The sequence below is a fragment of the Hippoglossus hippoglossus genome, chromosome 1, assembly GCF_009819705.1.
Source record: "Hippoglossus hippoglossus isolate fHipHip1 chromosome 1, fHipHip1.pri, whole genome shotgun sequence".
In the NCBI taxonomy this organism is placed as follows: Eukaryota; Metazoa; Chordata; class Actinopteri; order Pleuronectiformes; family Pleuronectidae; genus Hippoglossus; species Hippoglossus hippoglossus.
The window spans coordinates 8,532,940-8,556,407 of record NC_047151.1 but is presented as its reverse complement, the minus strand read 5'-3'; the positions used below and the strand labels follow the sequence as shown (position 1 = coordinate 8,556,407).

Here is a 23,468-nt window from a genome sequence, read left to right as displayed (position 1 = left end):
TGAAAGAGGCAGGGAATTGTTATGTTCATGTGGTGTGTGTTAGAGAGATACAAGCAGAGAGGGAGTGAGAGCAGCACTTGAGCCGCTGTGCTCGGTAAAGGTCAGCGTCGGAAATTCATTATCCTATGAAGAATTTGCGATTCCTGAACGATGGTGTAATGTTGGTTTTGGAGAAGGGAGAGATTACAGAGAGGATCCGATTGCAAAATCCAGCCCCCCTCTGAGGAGCCTCACTCAGCCATATTTGGACCCATTTCTCTTGCACACTGTTATAATGACAGTTGATGACAAAGCCCTTAGAGTTATGCTTGTAATTAGATGTGAAAATCCAAAGCAGAGGTCGTGAAGACATGTTGCATCAAGATCTGACCATTTTACCCAGATCAGTGTTAAACCCACTAGGCCTGTTGAGGGAAAAACTGCTACAGAGCAAACTAATGGCAACCCTGATAAACTCTGAAGATGCTTCATCTCTGCCATTTTAGATATTTGTCATGTATTCAGTACATTGCTTTTAAGTTGTTTCCCATGTTTATTATATGCACTGCTGTCTGTCTCTCTCTGGGTGTGATCTGTAGAAGATACAGTACGAGTCCAAATCTTTGGTTAAATGACAGAATGTGAGATATAGGTCATATCTCATGCATTGAAGGATATAGACCTGAGTATCTGATGTTGCCCTAATGCTAAACAGGTTAGAAGAAATTTGAAAAGACCCCATTGTTTAATTTTGATAGTTTTGGGTTCAGTGATTAACTGCATACATGGCTAGAGACAGTGTAAATAGTCAAGAAATAGTTTGACATTTTGAGAAACATGCTTGTTTGCTGACTCGTGGAGGGGTAGATGATAAAATCTTCTCATCGCTGTATGCAAAATATGTATTTGTGTTGTGCATGGAAATTTGTAGGTTTGGGAAACAATGACATCACAGTTTACTTTGAGCATGCGCACCGTTTTGTGCAATGAAGATGTGCCAGGAACAACAACAAAAATGAAAACAATAACTTGCTCTATGTTCTTTCCATTTTCTCAGTTTACTGGTGGATAACAAACAACAAGAATCAAATTAATCCACTGAATCAAATCTCTATCTACTGGCCTGGCATGCTTGTTTGAGCATCTTTGTAGTCCCTTTTATGTTCTAGTCTGGACTGATTTATTTTGTAAAGCAAAGGTTGTGTGCAAGGAGATTTTTTTTTAAAGTGAGAAGAAAATATCCTTTAAAAAAATATCCACAGTGGTGCAGACAAGGCAATAGACTGTGTATTAAGATGGACGACACCTCTCCACTTCCTACCACTATGCAGAAATGAAGCCAAAATATCTGGGATATGAAGGCTGCCATCTTGTTCATTTGGAACGTGAGTCTGCGCAGTACTGATCGGGGTATGGAGCTGCGATAGGGAGGTCTCCCCGACAGACAAGCTCGACGAATCACAAGTCTGTCTCAGCTGTGTATCATGATATTTCACCCCATTTTTATATCATCAAATAACAAATTAAAACCAATCTTTTAGAGGAAATATACACTTGGATATACATCATAAAAACTACCTAAAATGACAGAAACATTCAGAAAATTTACTAGACTGTGGGCAATGTTTGGTCCATGTCGCATTTACTAACATGGAGGAAGAAGGGTTTATGACCTAAACAGCAGCCAGGTGGCAATCAAGACGCTTTGGCTTCACTTTTGGGAAGTAGTCACGTCGTCCATCTTTAAATACTGACTATCAGCTAAGTTGAAAGTTTCTCCTTTCAGTTTCTTTTACTAAGTTAAGGTCAGGTCATCTGGGGTCCAACAGATATCAGTGACCTTGAATGCCTCATCTTATAAACCAACATAGACAATAAACACAATTTACCTAAATGCAGAAGTGTTAGTTACATCACTATCTGAACTGTAATGATGGCCTGAGTTAAGACAGTCTCTGGACTTGAACCAAGCTACAATGGAGGAGTCATTCCACTTTTAATCCTCTCAATCTATTTGCTCTAGAGCCAAGTATGTCGAGCGGTGCAGTACAAACTGCAGCTAAACAAGGAGCTGGTGTTTCAGACGCAACACAACTACATTGTCTTACTTTTATTGAACTGTTTCATGAACGATTACTGAACCACCACCCAGGCTGCAGAGCTGGAAATGGGAGCGGCGAGAGAATTAGCTTCAATTTGTAACAGAGCCTCACCTTGGTATAAACAGCTGTCATTAAAAAAAAATTACTACTACAAATTTGGGCTTATGATGACAGCTGGATAAGACAAAGACGGACAAGAAACCACAGCATGAAAAAGGCAGACTGCGCGTGGCTGAACAAAGGAACACGATCAGACGCCAAGTTGCCGACAGTCATTTCTGTTTTTTCTCCTCGTCGTGGCTGTCTGCCATCCAAGGCTAGCCCAAGGCTAACGCAAAGTGAGATCATGGAAGAGGCGAAGACGTTACTCACTCGATGTCACAAGACTTCAGTTTAGTTGAATTAATGCCAAGTTCATTGGGAGAAAGATGAAGGCCATCATTGTTTAGATACTTTGATGCTGTCTGTCTTGATATTGTCAAACTGTGGAGGAAACGCTAACCTTCCCACAGTGTGTGCAACACTTTATCGTTCCGTAACTGAATCCCTAGCTGTGTCACAACCACAATATGTTGTTAGCGACTTCATGCAAACAGGCACAGGTTCAGTTACACAGAAAACAGCAGTTTAATTAAAGAGGTAATTCAACATCTTGGGAAATACTCTCGGCAAGAGCAAAAAGTCTTATCAGAGAGCTGACTGGAATGTAGGCCTGCTGTATCTCACTGTGGTATTTTACGAAATCACAATGCGTTCTCATATCAGAGAAATGTTTAGTTAAGTATTAATCATGTCCGCAGCAGTTAAACCGGATTTCGACGTCCGTATCAGCAGGAATGTTTCCATCTCAGGGTCAGAAAGTCCACCAAGGGCCTGGAGAGAGAGAGAGAGAGGGGGGTGGGGGGAGACATTCTTCACTCGGCTGGCGGACTCTATTCTCAACCAGTGTTAGGTTTGACACACAAGCTGAGAGGAATGCCGAATGTCCTCGCTAAAGGTCTCAGACGCTGTATGGCATCGGATCTCACTGTGAAAGTTTTCAAGTCGGGCTGCTGAGCTGCAGCGAGGCGTAGGAACAGTTGAGAGGTAGAGAGCGGAACGAGGCCAAGTACGTTTGAGGGGCTTTCAGGGCCTGCCAGGCGTGAGACAGGTGTGATTTTTCAGGCATTTGCACGGCTGTAAGTTTGTTCACCGTGTGCAATCCAGACCAGTCACAATCAGTCCGTTCCCAGCATTAAAAATACAGTCATCGACTATGACTATTGTGTTTTACCAGTGCTGTTTCATTAAGAATGCATGTGGCTCTGACCGGGCAATGCACGGTGCCTGAAAGGTGGGTGTTCAACATGTAGGGCTGGTTTGAGGGACCACACCCTACTTGTAATTCTGAGAGCTTGAAGACCAGGATGGAGCAACCTGGGCGGGGCTCACGGCGCTTACTGCAGCTTAGCAGTACTCTATCTAAAGTGCATGCTATCGAAAAAGGGAGAGGTTGTTTAAACAATACGTCTGATCCTGGTGCACTTTTGTATTGTAGTGTCTGCAGAACTGATTATTATAGACTACACTCACTTTTAAAGCCTCCATGTGGGCTTGGATATGTACTTCCAGCATGCACTGTTTGGAGAAACCTAAACTTGGATAAAGTGTGTTTATACAGTAAAGCATTCTGTTGAAATCCCCTCTAAGATTCATAAACTGTGAGAGTAATATCCAGTGAAAGAACCACTGATGAAAACCTCTCAGAGGAAGCATGAGGCACATTTTCCCTTCAAAACTGCTACTGCTGCTACTGAAGAGTGACTCGGATTTTCCAAATGATGTAAGCTTGAGTTAATGTGACTTGAAGGGTCCTAATAAACTCAAACAAAGGCGCATTCATTGCACCAGTTGTTCGAAAAAAGCAGGGGTACATAAAAGAGCTGATTTTCGGTGTGTAGCACCGTCACAAATGTTCAGAAGGGGGAAAAGAAGCCATGATATCAGGGCAAATGCAATTAAAATCCAAATGAATGAAAGAGAAATGAAAATGAATGAACATGGACATAGGCACATAACAGTCTGCATTTATTGTAAGCAACATATTGAATTGTAGCTCTTATTGGCCACAGGCTTTAAACAGGGCACCTCCCTGCTTCTCCTGCAGAAGTTAAGACAATGCTGCCACCAGCTGCTGGTTTGTATGTTTAAACCACAAGACGAGGGTTCAGCAACAACCTCCTTCAAACCTCCTGGAAAAACATGTCGAACCTTTCACAACACATTGGTTCAGAAGTAAAGCAACCTATTTAGCAAATATAGATTGCAGATATAGATTTATGTATAATATCAGTATACAGGTTTAAGATTAAGATATGATGTTGCTATGTGAGGATCGATTGTTAGAATTGTAAGACTATGAAACGGAAGTGAGGGGGGTATTGGTTTTTAACCCTGCAGCAACAGCTTCGACAGTGGAAGACAACTCAGTTCAGTAAGAGTCCACAAAGAACAATAACACAACTTTGAAATAGATCAAATCCTTTTTTACTCTGTTCTCTACAAGCAGACATGTGACACACAGGGACTGTCTTCAGTGCTGAGTACTCACTGCCCACAGTGACCATGTCACAGTTAGAACCCACCAAACCTTTAAAGAGCAATGTTTTCACATCGAATAGATCAAGTGTGAATGTCCATTTGCTGTGAAGCAGTTTTCAACATGACAATACTGCCATCTTGAGGGCTGGAACAGGAATTGCTTACAGTAGGACAGGACGGTGTTGACTGTTGAACCTCCAGGAGCTGCACACGAAACACTTTCTTCAGTCTCCATCGTTAAATCATCACAGTGGAAATATTTTCTTTGGGAGATTCAATTGAGACTCTTCTAGTGTTCTGTAATGGTCTGATATCAATCTTAAAGTAGGTCTGTAATCCAGGCTACATATGTACAAGCACTATTCCTCACTGTGCTGTGTTGGATATAGTACTTCAGTGGAAACCTGGATCAGATGGGAGATAAAGTGTGTCCCTGCATGTGCATGTGTATTGGCGTTTCCTCCCAAACACCAGGATTCCCACTGAATGAATTCCAACACACTGGCACAAACACAGTTCATCTTTCCACTGTGTTGTGAGCCATGTTCTCCACCAACACACTGATTGGACTGACACTTGGTTCTCTAAAACCAAGATTAAACTTTACTAAATAAATAACCAACTTTTACTATTAAAATCACACTACTCCATCGTGTTCAGTTTGTTGTGGTTGACACAATCCCAATAAATGTAACTGTACATGAAAACAGAGGTTCCCAAACATTTCAGCCCCTGACCCCTAAAATAACTGAGCAAGCGACATGTGACTCCTCAGGAAACTGATCTTATCAAGTTAATAAACAAAGAAAATCCCCCAAGTGATCATGTTGCAGAATTTCCTGTGGTGCTGTTCAATGACCTGTTGCAACTGATGCAACCACCAATCTCTCATATTCACCTTAGGGGTCACATGATGTAGACAAAGACAATCAGAAGGCGGATTATCATTGGCATGGTTTTATTTTAAATATACCTAGTATGTTTTAGCTTTTGGGAAAAATGTATGGCTAAAATACGATCCTGCAAGATATTTTTTAAATTGTATTAGACTTCTGGAATTCACCTTGTGACCGTCCTCCTCTCTCTCACGACCCCACAGTTTTGCATTAGCACAAGTGAGATAAAGACCTTCATATTAACACCAACCCTCATTAACAGTTTCATAGTTTCCAGCCTTTTAACAAGCACAACAGTTGAATGATAGACACATCAAAGCATATGATTTATTATCACTTTAATTTTATAGGGGAACCACAAGTACTTTAAAAGAAGGTTATACAGCGCTGTACATTTGGGAGCAGTACTGAGACTAGAAGAGTCATATCTTCTCCCTTTAAATATGATTCATTTAAATGTTCTATAATCTTATAATGATACAGTGATACAATAAAAGCTTGTGTAACTGGTCCTGCAGCTTTTCTGATATGTCGATATCATTTTTGTTGGGACTGTTATCTCCTTGTAGTTTTTCTTTTCCAAAAAAGGAAAATAAAAGTTATGTTCAAAAACCATACGACAGGCAGAAACTGCCAGGCTGTAATCCTGCATGACTCCCAATTCACTCACACAATAGAGAGAAAGAGAGACAGAGAGAGGGAGAAGGAGGGGGAAAAAAACGAGATACAATTTTCATGTTCTGAAGGCTGGTCTGTGATGGAGATAGGCATCAGTTCATAGTGAAGCACAGAGAAGCACAAGATATACATTTGCACTTTCTGCAACCTCGACTCTTACTCTGCCCGACCATCGACCCGCTCCAAGGCTCACTTCCATAGCTGTGTGCTCAGAGTCTGGCCTGATCCAGCTGCTGCCCAACCACCCATGGCTGACTGAGGCTGGCCAAAGGTCATCTGACCTCCTGCACCGTTCAGAGTCATCCCTGACATCTGCTGGTTCATCTGCAGATGTTAGACAGAGGAGCAACACTGGAAAATTAACATCGATGAAACATACAATAACTGATTTATGACGCTAACTTGTACTGAAGAGTAGAGATCACGATCTCAAGATATATTGAGACATGATTATCCAAATTAATCATATATTTTAATATATTCACACATTTTGCCTGTAAATGACCTAAATAATATGTTGTTTTCATGATAATGCATTTTATAGATATCTTCTGAAGTCTGTGTTAATTTTAATCAGACAGATGCACTATTGAAGTCTGGTCCTTTTATTTTGAAATGGTAGTGATGGTAGGAGATACAATATACTTTTATTTTGAAAAGGTAGTGTAGGTAAAGAAAAAGACGTTAGATAAAATGTCTGGTGTCTGGCAAATGAATGAGAAATCATACTTTTTGTTGGTTTAGCACCTGGCTGATAAGGGCACAAGGTTTGTAGATATTTAGCTTCTTATTGTAGTTAATATAAAGAAAATTTAAAATGTACTTCTGCAGTTTTGCTACGTTTAAAGACAACTGTGTGAGTGAGTGTGAATATTTCTGCCAAGGAATTGATATGCCATTGGATGTCAGACTGCAAAAAGTCACAACTCTTTAAACTTCACCCAAAGTCAGAAAAGGTTATTTTTGTTTTTTAAGACATTCCTGGTGCTGTTTAAAACCTTTATAACAAAATGTACCTTTAAAAAAAAATAATAAAAAACTGCAAGACGCTAATGAACTCTACAGGATAAGCTGGAAAGATGATAAGATAATGAATGGAGTGGGGATTTGTGATGCAGCTCCAATTCTAAAATCATGCTTGTGCTGCCATCTAGCGGTGGATAAATGCTTTGCCCCCGCCCAGTACAGTATGGCCTCTCACAATGCACCATTGTGCAATGCATCACCACAGCTGGGTGCGGTCACACGTGTTAGAGAAGTTTCAAACACCTGACACAACCCGACAATACAAGATTTACTGTTGAGTTGCTTGTTTGTTACACGATCTCCTGAGAGCTGCAGTGACAGTGTATCCGTACCTGACCCATGTTCCACTGAGCCTGCTGCCCGGGCTGGATGGCGTACATGCCCTGAGCAGGCACCATGCCTGCAGGCATCGCACCGCCCTGTGGTCCCATCATTCTCGGGGCCATACCCATCACACCAGTGGCGGGCGCATTTCCCATGAAGCCGTTGGTCATTGTCATCCCGACCATCATGCCCGGACTGGGCCCCATCATGGCTGCACCGCTCTGAGCCATCATGGCACCCATGACGGTTGTGGATGGCATAGCTGTGCCCATGCCGGGGAAGGCCTGATAACCAGCAGGGGCCTGGACAGGAAACTGCATCTGGGAGGGGCCCATGAACATGCCAGCTGAGGGAAGACGTAGGAAAAAGAGGGAAGAACGTTATGCACACTAATACTACATCCCAGTATCTTTATGTGTAAGATGAGGCTGATTTCCAGAGCATGTTAAATATTTGGCTGTATAATAATATGTTTGAGACACATTTGTTTGTATTTCAGGCAGAAGTATTGGGAAAATTCGGTGGTATCGAGTTGGAAAATACTATTTGCTCTGTCTGGAAACCATTCAAGTGATGTCGCTTGGCAAAAAAAATATGTCACCACAGCTGAGAGGAGAGAAGGCCAAGCTAAAAAACACTAAGAAGAAAGGTACATGGACGGACAAGCAGAGATTCAATCTGCAGCTGAGAAAAACAGACCGTGGCTTTATTCACTAAACAACTGATGATAAAATCGTTGTTATGTGCGTGTCCAGTGACCACAGAGCAGAATGGTTCAAACAGAGGAAACCAGGGCTGGGTATTAAATCGCAGCAATTTTTTGGGAACAACCTAAATGTGACCAGAAAGTTCCTTATTTAAATTAAAATATTGCTTATTTAAGACAAACAGTCAAACTTCTGGTATATAGGACAACATTTTACATTTGAGAGGCTTCTTTGCTTATGGAAAAGGTTTTTTTGATATTTTTCTCAAGCTATTAAAAAGGTATTGTTTTTGTAGGCCTGGACCCCTTGAGCCCTTTGTGATGTAAAAATGTAACCGTCATTTAAAAAATACGTGACAGTGCATGGTGGTTTATACAGCGGTATTTCACATCAGCTTGTGTGTTGATGAATTTCAGACGAATGCAGCTCTCACCAGTGGGCTGCGGGTGGGACATGCTGTTGGTTCCATAGAGGGACAGGATGGAGTCCTTGGACAGGGGCTTCTTGACCGTGTCGTCTGTTTTAGTGGTGCTACTGCTGTCGCTGAACAGATCGAGCTCTCCCTGCCCCGACGCGGAGCTGGCTCCCACTCCTGCTGCGGGAGCTTGTGTTGGAGTGCTGGCAGCGTTACTGGAGCTCACCTGGAGGGAGGAAGAAAATCCAGAGGTTACCATCATCGGTTTTGGTGATGAAAAATCGGATTTAATGAGTTAAACCCATAAAATAATTACATTAACTGTTTATAATAAATACAAAACATCACACAGCAAAACTAGAGATAAAATCAATTAGTCCTTTTTACGTATGGTCTCAAAGCTTTTAGGTGGAAATCTTTGAATTTCCTCAAACACAAACAGTGATACTTTTTGTAGGTCCAGTCGACATTTTGGCTACTCTCTATTAGCAGCTATCTCTTTATGAACGCAGATAAATGAAAAAGCCCAGAGCTGATGCATTTTCGGTCATTGTGTTCCGCCTCTGCTCTACACACGGACTGTTTACCTGCAGGCAACCAAAACCTGCTTAAACGTGACTGGTCAAATTAGAAATGGAAACCAGAAGCCTTTCCATCCAAAAGTCTAGTTCCTCACAGATTCTTCATACTCACATGCACAATCTGTTTACAGAGACCACACACTAGAATAACTGTGAGTCTGGGCCGTTTTTTGGACCTGGTTGTCATACATGGGCAAACAGCCATGAGCTGTATTTAGCCAAAATTAACAGGATGGTTTCCACATTTTATCCAGTAATAAATGGAGTGATAATTGTCTGTGCTGCACAATAACATCCCATAATTCAGCTGTGGCCTGGTCGTAGCTTGTTCAGCCATAAAAAAGGTTAATTAAATCCCCAACATCGCACAAGTTATTTTAGTCGCAGTACCTGTGCCAAGACACAGTTAAGTAGCACCATGAGTTTATATTTCATACAACACAAAGGTCTGGTTTTACTCTTCATCTGTCTGTCTGTCTGTCTGTCTGTCTGTCTGTCTGACACACACACACACACACACACCATCTTTCTCCCCTGTATATCTCTCTCTGTGAAGCCCAGTTACTACAGTCAAAGGGCTCAACTTCAGTAATAAGACTAAATAAAAGAAATTTGCTTGGTTACGATGCAATGGGGTAATTTACAACAAAAGACAGAAAAAACTTCCTGCAGAGATTTTTCAGTTGGGTAGATGTAAACATGGGCAGCCCGAACAAGAGCACAGGAAACTATTTAAAAAAGGGGAAAATGAGTCTATAAATTATATTGTCAAACATCAGAACATCATCATTGTTTAAAATGTTTGTTATAAATACATATTGCTCCTCTCAAATATGAGGGTTTGCTGCTTTTCTCTGCTTCTACCGTTGTAAATGTGTTTGGTGTGTGTTGGTCAGAAAAGATGTGCTTCGGAGGACTTGATTTGAGCATGTATCACCATTTTTGGAAAAATAATAATCAATAAATGAATGGCTAGTGTAAATGATTATTGGCTGCAGCGTAATTTTGAATGTTAAGTCAATAAACCTGATTTGCTGGGTTTATTTTCGTTATTGCGTTTGTGCCTGTATTCCATTTGAGGCCATCCATCTGGGTTGTTGCCGTCCTGTGGCCCAACCCTGCTGCTGATAATCATTTGACTTTTTATTTTTTATCACACATTTAATTTTGGTTTTTACACCAAGACAACCATTAATGTTCAACCCCGCTGAGCAATATTTAGAAATTAGCACTAAATCTGGACTTGGGAGTTATTGTTTGGTTTTACCTGAGGAAACTGAGCAGCGGATGAGGACGAGGGGAGGGGGTTGGATACCATGGGGCCGAATATATCCAGGTCATCATTGTTGTTCTGGCTTGTGCTCGTGCTACCATTGTTAGCTGATGCAGCTGTCGGTGCGTCTGTGTAAGAAAAAGGAAAAAAACTGGTTTTACAGGTGTAACATAACCATACATCATTAGGAAAGGCAACACTGTAAGAATTCAGCATAATTCACTGATGAGTTCTCAATGATATTCTACCTGCATCTACTAAGAACTTATGAAAAATCATATATTAAATCCTAATACAACCTCTAACTGCAGAGAAAAGAGGTTTCAAACCAACAGATCTCCTGTTTACTGAGGTGGACTGTGTACCATTTGTATTTATTTAACTGCAGTGCCCTCCCACTGCTGTACAACTGCCAACACAGTGAGGATAATGGTTAGTCCATAAAAAATTAATCAGCTTACCCATAGTAGCTCATCAGCCACAAAACAAAAATAAAAATAAACCTCCCATCCAAACATTGCAAAACCCCTCCATGCCAATCAGTGGCAGAAACGCCATTATCTCAACATTGTAAATGAAACAGCTATAATGAAGTGTTGTCGTTTAATTACTAACACCAGAGCTGTTGCATTTAAAAGACAGGACACAAATCAAATACAATGAAAACAATAACATGTAGTTTATGAAAAACAGCAGATGTAAACAGATACATGTCCAGACAGAAATACCCACATAACAACTAAGCACTGAAAAACTGACCCAGCAGTGGATCCATGAGCAAACCTAAATTATAAAAACCAAAATGACCTCACTCGCCACTGTTTCATAGGATTAAGATGACTGTGCTGTGCCATCACTGGAAATTATTTTGTCTTCTTTCTTTGTGATATTTAACATTGATCCTCCAAAATAAAAGCACTAAAAAGGTGTACACCCGCATTGAAAGTAAAACAGGAAGAAACTTCTCTATGGTGCGTGAGTCAGCAGCTGTGGCACTTCCTCTGGATAATGGTGGTTTACTGGTAGAAAGTTAATGCAAAGCAGTGGGGGGACTTATATAGTTTGCATTAGCCAAAACTTAAAAGAACAGCAGACTTCATTACAGCTCAGCAGATCCCAGAACCGTGAGGGTTCTGTCTTTAAGGGGAAAGGGAATGTACACTCACACACTTCCTGTGTTACACAGGCACTAATAACGATCTGAAAGAGGAACACAGTCAGCCTTTTAAAGAAGATCTCTGAAGTCAATTGCCTGATTAATACGCATCAACATGTTTAAAACTTGTTTATACTCGCACAAGACACCGTGGCCAAGGCCTCTGTAGATCGCGTGCAAACTAAAAGCTTGCACAGAGGCATTTATGGGTTCTGAGGAGCACAACAAAGTATTGCAGCTCTCACACTCAACACAAAAGATGGCAAGACGTCATTTCTAATGTGTGCACCCTTGCACTGGGGACAATAAACCAGCCAGTACAGTGACAACACAAACTGAAGACGGGGACAGCAGTGTTTCCCACCCATTATCTTAGCCGTGGCTGCCCACCATGTTCTAATTTGTCCTGCCACCGTTTTATAATGACCCACAAGAAAATTGATGCTTCTCTTAATAGCATAAGAGATATCTAGGGTAGTTGTTTGCGCCGTTGTTTGCTCCGTTGTTTGCTTGTAAAGCTGTCTGCAATGCTATTTGCTCATTATATGCTCATTCTCCCTCTTGCAAACTTGTCCTCCAGTCCATGTAGTTTTTACCATCCACACAGACAGCCAGACCTCGTAGTTTTTACCATCCACACAGACAGCCAGACCTCGTAGTTTCAGCTCCAACTGTGAGTGTACCCGCTAGTGTCACTCAAATTCAATGCTGTTCTCTTACACGCGGGAACTTCTCTGTCATTTGTTTTTTGTTGCACATGAGGTGCACTCGTGCTACCATCAGACTGGATCAATCCTGTGGGGGACAGTCAGGGTTTGGCCCCGGCTGAATCCTGAACCACAGTATCACAGCCCAGTGCAGCCCTCCTCTGCTGTGAGGGAACAGTGGTACACAATCTGAGGCAGAACACAACACCAACATGCTACACCCAAACAGTGTAAGCCAACCTAAACCCATCCTATATAAATACACTGTTGTTCCTATAGTAAATAAGGATCAATAATCGAGAAATACATGCCAACCCAAGTCCATAAACATGTAACAACCGGCTCAACGAGTTTGTCCAGTCATTTGTTATGTCAACAATTACAGGCTGAGGTCATAGTCTGCCTCACTCCATGGGAAATATCCCAGTCACACTGTTTATGTCCGATTGTTTTTAGTTTCAGGTAAATGACACTCACCAAGGCCTAGTAGGTTCACAGCAGGTTCTAAAGTCTTTGAGGGGCTGATTTTGGGAACTGGCCTGGACTCTTCACTCTTTAAAAAAATAAAAAATCGTCAGAATGGGTCAAAGACAGTGCAGAGGAGCATGTCCATCCATCTATTCAAAAGGTGATGTGTTCTGATACCTTGGTGTAGGATGACACCTTGGTTCCTCTGTCTGGCTCCCTCTCTTTCTTGCTGTCTTTAGGCTGAAAACACAAAAGAAACTCAACATGAACCACAGACATAAACATGAAAAACATTGATGGAGGAGCTTTATGTTAAAATATGAAACACTTCTGTTCGTACTTACACTGCTCCCATTGGTCACATTCTTGCTGTAATATTTCTTCTTCTCATATTTATCCCTGATGAAGAATTCCACTGCTCTGGGGTCAGAGTTAAAAGGAAAAATAAGCAACATACAAACTTAAAACAAATGACTTTCTACATCATTTCACTTTTTTCACGTGCATGTGCTCTGGGATGAAGGATACTGGTCTGTTTGAGGTCTTCTGAAACTATCTGGAAGGTTGGCCTCATAAAGCTTCCTGGCCCTGGTGTTACCCATATCCTGTATACTCTGAAATAAAAAGGAAAGACAGAAGGGTTAATAAGAAGATCACAGTTTTTTTGTTATCTTGGCTTGACACATTTGGGGAAAGCTTGTGTTGCAAACCAGGGGTGTGGAGTTTGTGAGAGGTGAGTGTACTGTATACTGTGCAGGGCTGGTGGAAGGCTGGAGGGTGAAGATGGGAGAGATTCTCAAATTTGGGTCAAACTACCCTGTCTGATGTGAGTCATTAATATCTGCCAGACACTCTTGTATTAAAAAGTTGGGGTTTGTATAGAAGCTTTCAGAAAACGTACTTCACAGTTGAACTTATGACTTGAATAGTCTCATTATTTGCAAGATGAAAACTGGTAATTATGGTAACGTCCAAATGACCTGATGCGGCAGCCTAGCAGGCTATCAAGTTGCGTCATGGGAAAGGGAGGACACTCGATCCACACTAGGGAGTCGGTGTAAACTGTGCCCTATACTGGGATTACATCCTGAAAGTGGAAATGGTAACAGGTTTGAGGAACTGAAAAGCCTGCAACCTTCTGGTTAGTGGACGACCGGCTCTACCCCATGAGGCACAACCACGCAGTATAAAAAGTGTGCATATAATGTTCATATTGTCCATATTTTAATGTCTTTTTTTTGTTTTAATTCTCAATTATTTTGTCTATTCTATTGATCTCTCATTTAGACTACCTGCTGCTACAAGTGGATTTCCCCAACATGGATGAACGATGTTTATCTTGTCTTATCAACGAGTAAACAGTACCTGGATCTGCTCTGAGGTCCATTGGTCCAGGTTGACTGACTTCACTCTGGATATGTGCACTCCCAGGTTTCTGTGGATGCCCGCACATCGGATGCACATGAACACTCCCAGATTCCAGGATGCCCATCTTGGACCTGGCGAGGAAAAAACACAACAAAGGGGATTTGGTTTTAAATGGAGAAACATACAGTCTCTGAACTCTTTATTAAACAGCCAACATGGAGATCACTGTGTGGTTTCAGCGGAGGAGCTACCACCGGCAGTTAGACGCCTGTAACACCCGGAGCCTGCGGTGCTGGAGGCGGCGGGGCAGAGACGCTGCCGGAAGCTTATGTTGGTTTAGAGAAGTTAGCTCGCTGGTTAGCCACTTAGTTTAGCTCAGGGGGAAGAGGTGTCAGCTGACTGACCTGAGCCAGTAGCAAACTAGCGGGTTAGCTTAGCCAGGCTATTCAACGCATATGTTGTGTCGCTCCTCGGCGTTAGCGGCGGATTCAGGGTGAAAGTGTGAACTCTGTGGAGGAAGAGAGGAAATAACGAGTCGACGGAGTGAACGTCGCACCTTTCGCCTCGCAGTCGGCGCAGTACTTGTTGTCTTCCTCCCTCAGCATTTTGGACAGGATGGCCTGGTGCTGCTCGTTCAGTTTCAGGGCCTTCTCTCTCTCCGAGCGGGTCGCCATGTTCGCGGCGGCGGCGGGACGTTATCGACGAGGAGAGATCTGCGAGAATCAGTCGATCGAAAGTCGTTTCTGGTAAAAGACCATAATCAGAGGACCGGACGCCTCCGAGTAGGGAAATGAAAACACCCGGAACCGGAATCCAGTCTCCGCCCACAGGAATTCGAGAGCTGACGCGGCGTCGGCACCGGATTGGACGACGGTGCTGACGTCGTCTGACGCACGGTGTTTTTTTGTTTTTTTGTGAATTAAGTTTTTCCATTTTTTATCAAAAATCCATCATGAGTTTATCAGCTCTTTGTCAGTGATACATTTACTGGAGACATTTCTCTCTCTCTCAGACTCCAGAGCTGCAGATCAGACACCACTCAACTATTATTATAGTATTATTATTATTATTAGTGTTAGTCTAACTTCATCAACAGGTGCTACTATCATTGATAAAATCATTACATCTATAAATATCATTTTATTAATTTTGTTATAACAACCAGTCCTATGGAGCTTAAAGGCATAGTTACCCCAAAAATGAAAATTCCCTCATTATTGCCGATGGAGGGGTGGGTGAAGTGTTTGAGTCCACAAAACACTTTTGGAGTTTCAGGGGTAAACAACGTTGCAGCCAAATCCAATTAAAATTGAGGTAATTGGGGACTCCTTCTTCAAACGTATAAAAACAGAAAAAAACATAAATCGCCTCCATACTGCGCCTGTGGTGTCATACAAGTGTCCGTAAGCCCCGACATTCAAACTTGACTCGATACAGCATCATTTACTCCGTGTTTTTTTTTCCTAGACGTCTGCTGTTATCCTCCTCCTAGTTCCTGCTGCAGTAACTGCAGCTATCACAAGTTCTCACGAGAACTGCAGCAGGAACTAACTCCTCTTTTCCTAATGTCTTCTCCACCTAACAGAACCGGTGGAGGCAGATGGCCGCCCACAGTAAGTCTGGTTCTAGAGGGGGAACTGTTGTATTTCTCTATTATATTGTAAATTCTCGACCTAAGTGCTTTGAGATTATGTACGTTATGATATGGTGCTATACACATAACATTAAATTGAATTTCTGCTGGTTGCTCATATTAATAATGAGAAGATAATCATCCTATGAATGCAATTTAGCATCACATCAGCTCCAAAGTTTATTGAATATGAGCAAGAAAATATAAACAATCTAATGAATAACTTGTACATATATACAGGTATATCTGTAGGCCTCAAACGTGTTGTACACTCTAAATAAAACTGAATATAAGAATTTCAAGGACACTGATAAACACTTACATACTATACATTGTTTATTACTAATTGAACCTGGCAAATGAAAACAGCTATGAAACTATAATCCAGGGAAATATTTAGACAAGAGAATTTGTTAAATGTAAAAGAGTCCATGGTTATTCTGTACATACAAACAGGATCTTAACATAAAACCTACTTGTATAAAGCCTAAATGGGCAATTCATAAAATGCTATCTTTGAAATGCGCGCGCGCACACACACACACACACACACACACACACACACACACACACACACACACACACACACACACACACACACACACACACACACACACACACACACACACACACACACACACACACACTGTATATACATACACAACAGCAGCACTGTACAAGGAGACTGGAATTAGAAAGACATACAAATGGTGCCCGAGATGGCTAATGCACCACTGCCCTAAAAGAAGGTCTCCAGGCGGATCTTGAAGTGATTCTCCTGGTGCCTCACTGCAATCCCATAGCGGAGAAGCATCTCTATGTACGGTGGCCAGAATGTGTCATCTATCGTCACATAGGTGTCGTGTGGTGTGCTCAGGACCTTGTTCATGAGCACCTTCGGGGGAACAGGAGATAGAGGTGAGACTTGGGTTAAGCACGTCTACAATCATAGTGCAAGATGATAACTTTTTCAGTGAAACAGAAAACACTACACTTAGACAGGAGAAGGAGAGAGATGACAAGGGAGCTGCCTCACACCTAAATAAAGGATATTTATGTTTAAATGGTATGCGTCATTGCCACATACTCAGCTATATTTGTGGCTGAGAATTACTATGACATACTACACACATTCATTATTGGACTATATGTGGAGTGCAGGGAGTTGATATGGTTGGTGCCCACACCCTTAACCCCTTATCATTCTGAAGCAAAATGTGACTGTGTCTGACTGTCTGTAGAGCTGTAATCCAGGGATGATAGGGATGGGAGTATGACTCTATATCTCTATAGGAAATATAAACAACTAAAGTATAGACATGGTGTTTATTATTGTAAAATACCGCACCATTCAACAGCTACCACAGGTGCATCACAACATACTTGTTTTTTTAGTTTTTTAGAACTGTTGTGAAAAATAAAAATACCAATACAGTATTAAAATTAAACGATCTGCACAACTGGGGAACCATCAGTAGCCTTCAGTTTTCATGAAAACTTGTTTAGTTTATCCAGTTTGGACGACTGTAAAGAACACGGTGGCCTCCATAGAGAGGAGCCGCTCCCGATGTAAATATAAAGTATTTAAATATAAAGGGCCCATTCTAGGGTAAAGGAAACAACAATTTGTACAATTTAAATAAAACACACTAGTGAACACATCACTAGGATTATTTTATATTCAATTTCTGCCTGTAGAACCCTTTTACCTATATTTTACACACTGGACCTTTAAGGAGATGGGTCCTGGTTTTGTTTTCTCACTTTCTTTAACAAGGCAAGTTAGGGCGTGAGTCTCGGCTAAGGTATTTTTTTATGTGGGCAGTATGTTCCTCTTACTATTTCCTCTTATCCTCACAGAATAACAAAACTCATTAAAGTCAGGGTGAAAAATGTATTTGCCCTCGTGGCTCTGTTGTTCAAATAATTATCTCTGAAAGGGTCTTCAAATCCCTCATCAGAATAAAACTGGGGTAAGCATCTGTTAGGATTAACAAATCTTAATATTAGATGGTTTTACAAAAACTCAATTCAATTCTTATTATGTGGTGCACGAAAACTGACCTCCAGGATTTCATTCAGTGAAATCAAGTTTTCATTTATCCCCAGTTCAATGTTCTGAAAATGAAAACAAACGATTGTAAGCAGCACAGGAGCAGTAACAGCACAGACATTCACATGTTGATAGTCTATAAATGCTCAGTCAGTCATGACAACACAACACAGGCCACTGCACCTTCTTCTTCCTGTTTGTACTGGATTCAATCTGAGGGAGAGGAACATGCTTCTCCAGGACGTCCCCCAGACACTCCATCAACCTCTCCTGGTACACCTTCATTTTCTGGATTTTGGCCTTAGTGTCCAGCAGTACACTGTGGAATGCATGTTTCAATTATTTTTTACATAATTATCCTCTTCCCACATTCCTACTGCACTTCACATGCTGTGCCGCCTCTGGAGGAGATGCACCTCGTAGCGTGGAGTCCTCTGGTTCTGTGTGACTTTGCCACCATGCTCACCTCTGCTCTGATATTTTCTCCTTGTCCATTTGAAGTCGTTCAGCGTGATCACTGGCCGCTATTAGCACCTGTTTCTTCTCCTCCAACCACTTCAGTTCACTAAGAAACACAAACACAAAACGTTCAAAGCAATAAACAGAGCAAAACAAAAGAAAAACCTCTGCTGAAATCACAACTGAAAAGCATTTACGTGATCTGTGACCCAGTTCAGACCAGGTATTAACATCTGTCCTGAGTTATCCAATCACAAGTGGTCTACTCTACAGGTCTGAACGCTCCAAAATGTATGTATCCTCAATGTGTCCCATCCTGGGCCACATACTACTCCGCTGACTTCAACAAAAAATCTAAAGCGTTTTTACTCTTCTCAGATCCCATACATTGATTTGTTTGTGGCTACAACATCAATCACTGATCTATTTTCATTTCAAATGTCTTTCCTAGCAGGGCTGTGCACAGCTCATAGATTCACTCAGCTCCTCTTTACACTGCACACACAAACATTGTGAACTCTGTAAACTCAGACTGGGTAGAAACACAATTTGTTTTTTTTGCAAACACAAATGACATTCATGATTATTTGCATATAGAGCAGGGAAGTGAGATCCGATGACAAGTGGTCACAGAAGATCGGATCTCTTGGGACAAATGTTAATACCAGGTCTGAACAGGATTCAAGACCGGACCTGAAGTGTGTTTGTAAAAAATATTACATACAGTTGTTTGGTCTCTCTCAGTTTGTCTGTCTTTGCTTCGTAGCAGGAAGCAACCATCTCAAGTTCAGAACACAGCTTGAGCATCTGTGAAAAACAACAGTGAGAAAAGGGGATTGCATTACTCCAGTCATTTATTTATGATATTTTAGTGAGACAATGTATCTTAAATGTTGCAGTTTATACATAAACACACCTCCTCTTTTCCAGCTTCGAGTAAAACCTCTGAATTCGCTGCCAGCACTAAAAGACACAAAATAAGTTAATTCATTATACATATGTAAATTTGGTCATATCACACATTGGATGTAGCATATTTAACATGAGATTTGAAATGGGAGATGATATGGACACAACACCTGAACTAAACTTCGATTGCGTGATTAAACAGTGATGCACCATTTTAACTGGCATAAAACTGAGGCAGTTGTAAACACTTACAACATGGTTAGATCAGTGTTGATGAAGGACTTACATTTAGGCTCCACTGCCTGCCACTGCTTCAGTTCAGCTTCTGTTGCAATCAGTCGATTCACTGACTATTGTAGATGAATATTCACATGGTAAAAAAACAGACAAACACAAAACATTTACAGGTTATTAAATGGTTGATTGACTATTCAATTATTTATATGTATTAATGTTATATTTTAAGACTGACAAACTAATTTTCAGACACCCAACCCTGTGGTTATTGGACGACCTTCTGACCACCCTCAACATCTTTGGAACCAAAAGGTTTTGTCATCCTCTGACCTGCTGCAGTGAGAAGGTTTGAGCATGTTGCTACTTATAAAGTTTAGTGCTATCTTGGTTTAAAAAAAATATCCCTCACTGCTCCAAATCCAGTTTGGAAACAAAAACAAACAAAACCAATTTGAATTCAAGTGTGTGAATCTTCATCCACGTGTGTGTGCGCGTGCACTACTACTATTACAAGTACTAGCATTGAGTCACAACGTCAACATGATGACGAGCATCTTTTTAAGCAGAAATGTCCAATACTTCCTGGTTCTAGCTTATTTTCATATATGAACCAAACTAAATATCATAGCCCTTTGGAATAAAATAAGATAATCAAATAATTCCCCTAGGACTCAGTGTACGTACACAAACAAACAATTAACAACAGATTACCAGAAACTAGCAAAATAAGTGTGACCACTATGCACAATAGAGTTAAACTGTACACGTAGTGCACTGGGAAACAAAATGTGCAAGGGTGGACAAGAAACATTTAACCACTACATTTAACCCCTATCAAAAACATAATTGTGAAGTTTTAGCAAGCTTCTATATTTCCTTAAAAAGGACAGAGACATTAGGATGGTGCTGCAGAGAATCGTTAATAAAGTTAATAAATGAAAATGTAAAGTCTTCTCACCTGCTCCTGTGGGTTCTCGCAGTAATCTGGTTCAGACAGTATGATCTCATTCTGAAGCTGCGGCACAGAGACACAGTTGGTCACAGTGAAGGGTGTGTGTGTGTGTGTGTGTGTGTGTGTGTGTGTGTGTGTGTGTGTGTGTGTTCAGGTTAAAGCTTCTTACCTTCTCCAGCTGAGAGAACTGCTCCTCACACAGCTCCAGCAGCTCAGCCTGAGCAGCGTCTGACAGCTCTCCTGCTGCTGCTGCATGTTCAGCTGCCCCCAGCTCAGCCTGACACACACACACACACACACACACACACACACACACACACACACACACACACACACACACACACACACACACACACACACACACACACACACACACACACACACAATAAGCAGATAAGGTAAGTGTTGTTTTTACCACAATGTCTATGTCACAGGGAAAGATGGCGCGTGTGTTAGGTCTTAGCTGTCCGCAATTCACGGCGGAGAAATGAAAATGTGTGAGTTTACGTTAACGGAGCAAATATTCTCATTCACGAATAGGAACATATCACACTCTACATTACTGTGTCGTTACGCGATTCACAAGACTTCGTCCAATATGGTGTTTTCTTACCATCGATTGTGAAATGTTCCCCTGTGAGCGGAAGACAACAACAAGGCGCCTCCTTTTCAAAATACCGCCAACGTTGATGACGTCACGTCCGCGACAGCGCGCGGAGCTGATGCTGCGCAGCACCGCGCAACTGCAGAGAGGGATGTCCACAAGTGTGCCATGAACAGCGAAGGTCTGCAACTTTTTAAAGTTCAAATATACACAAACACAGAAAAAGCTCACAGAGATCACACACGTCCAGACAGAGACAGTGTGAATGTTCAAACACATGAAAGGGGATATTTAGACCAGAGATGGGTAAGAAAATCTAACACTTACACAAGGGGCTAGGAACAAAATAAAAAGAATTAACATATATCCTTAGAAAACATATTTGCTTCACATCTGTGCAATCTCTCAAGCGATGAGCAAAATGATTTTAAAGTCATTCATAAACTATTCAAAAGAGGGCTTGGAACTTTCCTACAATCTGATGATATGTTATCATGATAACTAACAGATGAGTTTAGATGATCCAAATAGATAAGAATATGGGAAATGTTAGAGGTCAGGTTGTAGTTTACTTTAAGTGACAGTTTGTAATATCGAGCCAAAATTTGTTAGAAACAGGACTTGAAAAAATAAAAAAATAAATAACAGGGTTCTAAGGTTTCGGCCGTCTCAATACAAGGCACAAGGGTCCACTTCAAAATTAAACCCTTTTTAAGAAATTTGGCTGCCGGGTAAACCTCGTGAATTATTTTAAAGTGGGTCTCCTCCACCTTTGGGGAAGTCTGAAACCATGACTCTACCAAATAGGTTAGTTTTCCACCACAGTAATGCTGTTTTCTGGGTAAATGGGTGATTAAATATAAAACAATTGGTTCCCTCAGTTGTTTGTAAATACATAAACACAAACAACATAAAACTGCCGTTATCCACAATACATCTGACAGCTACAGTCACTGGTTACTCTAAAGATGATGTTTACACCATAGACAAGCTTGACTATCTTATATATTACAACAACAAAAAATTCCTGATGTGTTTATTTGTAAATAATTGTATTTATCCATAAGGAACTTCATTAGAGCATCAGTGCGTATCATCCACATATAATGCCACTGCATACCACATACGACATCCAAAGAGAAACCAACAGTGGTAAGCACAGTTGATAAATGTAATTGTAAGAAAAAGACAATCAATTGTGTCAAAATTAAGTGTCAAAATAATAGATCAGCCATTAATGAGTCTGATGGATGTCGGAACAAAGCTCGACATGGCTCTGCTAGTCCTGGCTGTGAGTGAGCTGCATCTCTGGCCACAGGGTAAGTGGCTGTATTGGCTGTGTAATGTGTCTGTATGGTCTGAGGCTATTTGCACTACTTTTATCCTATGGTACTTTTGCATTAGCAGTAGGCTAAGAATCCAATATTATATAGGCTAACCCATCCTGCATTTAACTTAAATAAGTTAAGTGACATTCTGACAGCATGACTTGAGGGAAAGTTAAAGATCAATACACTGTCATTATTTTTATTCAGCATTGTAAGATAGTACATATAAAGTGATTCCTGCAATATGCTCAGACCCCCTCATGCATTAATCCCAGCAGCCAGTAACACAGTGTGTGTGTGTGTGTGTGTGTGTGTGTGTGTGTGTGTGTGTGTGTGTGTGTGTGTGTGTGTGTGTGTGTGCGTGTGCGTGCGTGCGTGCGTGCGTGCGTGTGTGTGCAGTAGGTGTTTAGAGGGTGTGTGTAGTGAGGTCTGCTAGTGAGTGTGTGCAGGAGGTGTCATTCTGGTGTCTGAATGTTCCGGACAGTCGACCTAATGCAGTGCTGCACAGTATGGGTGAAAACTGACTCCAGGGGACAATGATTCTATGATTGTCCTGAAAATGGCATTATTAGCTCTGATGACATTTCTGCTGTGAGACAGATCTTCCTGCTACACTACAGGTTGTATGATGGCATAAGAATTGAATTCCTGAGCAAATCCAAATTAATTCCCAATTATTTCATGGTCTTTCAAAACAAAACAAAATGTATTTTTTTCTCGAGGATAAAACTTGACAATGGAGGCCTTTTTCATTATTCTATGTAAACTTCTTTTTCTCTTTATAGATTACCTTACATCAAGATACAAAACTTGCACAAGGTACCTAATCGGCCTGATACTGATGAAGCAAATAAAGTAATTTAATACGTTATTAGTCAAGTAAATATTCAACATTTACTTGAATATTCAATTTTCAGGTAAAATAATATTATATATTATTCCTTTTGCAAAACACACTGAAACACCCACACGCACACACACACACACACACACACATCATGGCTGATTAACTGCTCAGTGTGGTGGAGTTCAC

At 41.1% G+C, this 23,468-nt stretch overlaps 2 protein-coding genes across 2 annotated transcripts; both read right to left on the bottom strand.

The window, feature by feature from the left end:
* Positions 1-5,880: 5,880 nt before the first annotated feature.
* Positions 5,881-15,096, bottom strand: LOC117770694 (stromal membrane-associated protein 1-like). The gene is made up of 10 exons (XM_034600348.1): positions 14,817-15,096; positions 14,258-14,391; positions 13,421-13,506; positions 13,237-13,312; positions 13,070-13,132; positions 12,902-12,977; positions 10,556-10,689; positions 8,726-8,933; positions 7,594-7,931; positions 5,881-6,559 (listed from the first exon to the last, which is right to left on the bottom strand). The coding sequence occupies exons 1-10, from the start codon at positions 14,932-14,934 to the stop codon at positions 6,425-6,427; spliced, it is 1,368 nt and encodes a 455-aa protein (XP_034456239.1). The 5' UTR covers positions 14,935-15,096; the 3' UTR covers positions 5,881-6,424.
* A 1,387-nt stretch (positions 15,097-16,483) lies between these two features.
* Positions 16,484-21,231, bottom strand: cenpk (centromere protein K). Its single transcript, XM_034600469.1, has 10 exons — positions 21,117-21,231; positions 20,673-20,780; positions 20,510-20,566; positions 19,601-19,664; positions 19,322-19,368; positions 19,130-19,212; positions 18,413-18,511; positions 18,130-18,265; positions 17,958-18,011; positions 16,484-16,788 (listed from the first exon to the last, which is right to left on the bottom strand). The coding sequence occupies exons 1-10, from the start codon at positions 21,117-21,119 to the stop codon at positions 16,633-16,635; spliced, it is 807 nt and encodes a 268-aa protein (XP_034456360.1). The 5' UTR covers positions 21,120-21,231; the 3' UTR covers positions 16,484-16,632.
* Between the last annotated feature and the right edge of the window lie 2,237 nt (positions 21,232-23,468).

Excerpts from the sequence above, each read along its gene's own strand:
- LOC117770694 (XM_034600348.1), bottom strand. The coding sequence starts at position 14,934 with ATGGCGACCCGCTCGGAGAGAGAGAAGGCCCTGAAACTGAACGAGCAG. Across the intron at positions 10,690-12,901 it reads TGTGAACCTACTAGGCCTTG|ACGCACCGACAGCTGCATCA; the intron begins GTGAGTGTCATT and ends TTTCTTACACAG. Across the intron at positions 6,560-7,593 it reads CTCAGTGGAACATGGGTCAG|ATGAACCAGCAGATGTCAGG; the intron begins GTACGGATACAC and ends TAACATCTGCAG.
- cenpk (XM_034600469.1), bottom strand. Across the intron at positions 19,369-19,600 it reads GCAGGCAGTGGAGCCTAAAT|TGCTGGCAGCGAATTCAGAG; the intron begins GTAAGTCCTTCA and ends TGTGTCTTTTAG. Across the intron at positions 19,213-19,321 it reads TCGAAGCTGGAAAAGAGGAG|ATGCTCAAGCTGTGTTCTGA; the intron begins GTGTGTTTATGT and ends TGTTTTTCACAG.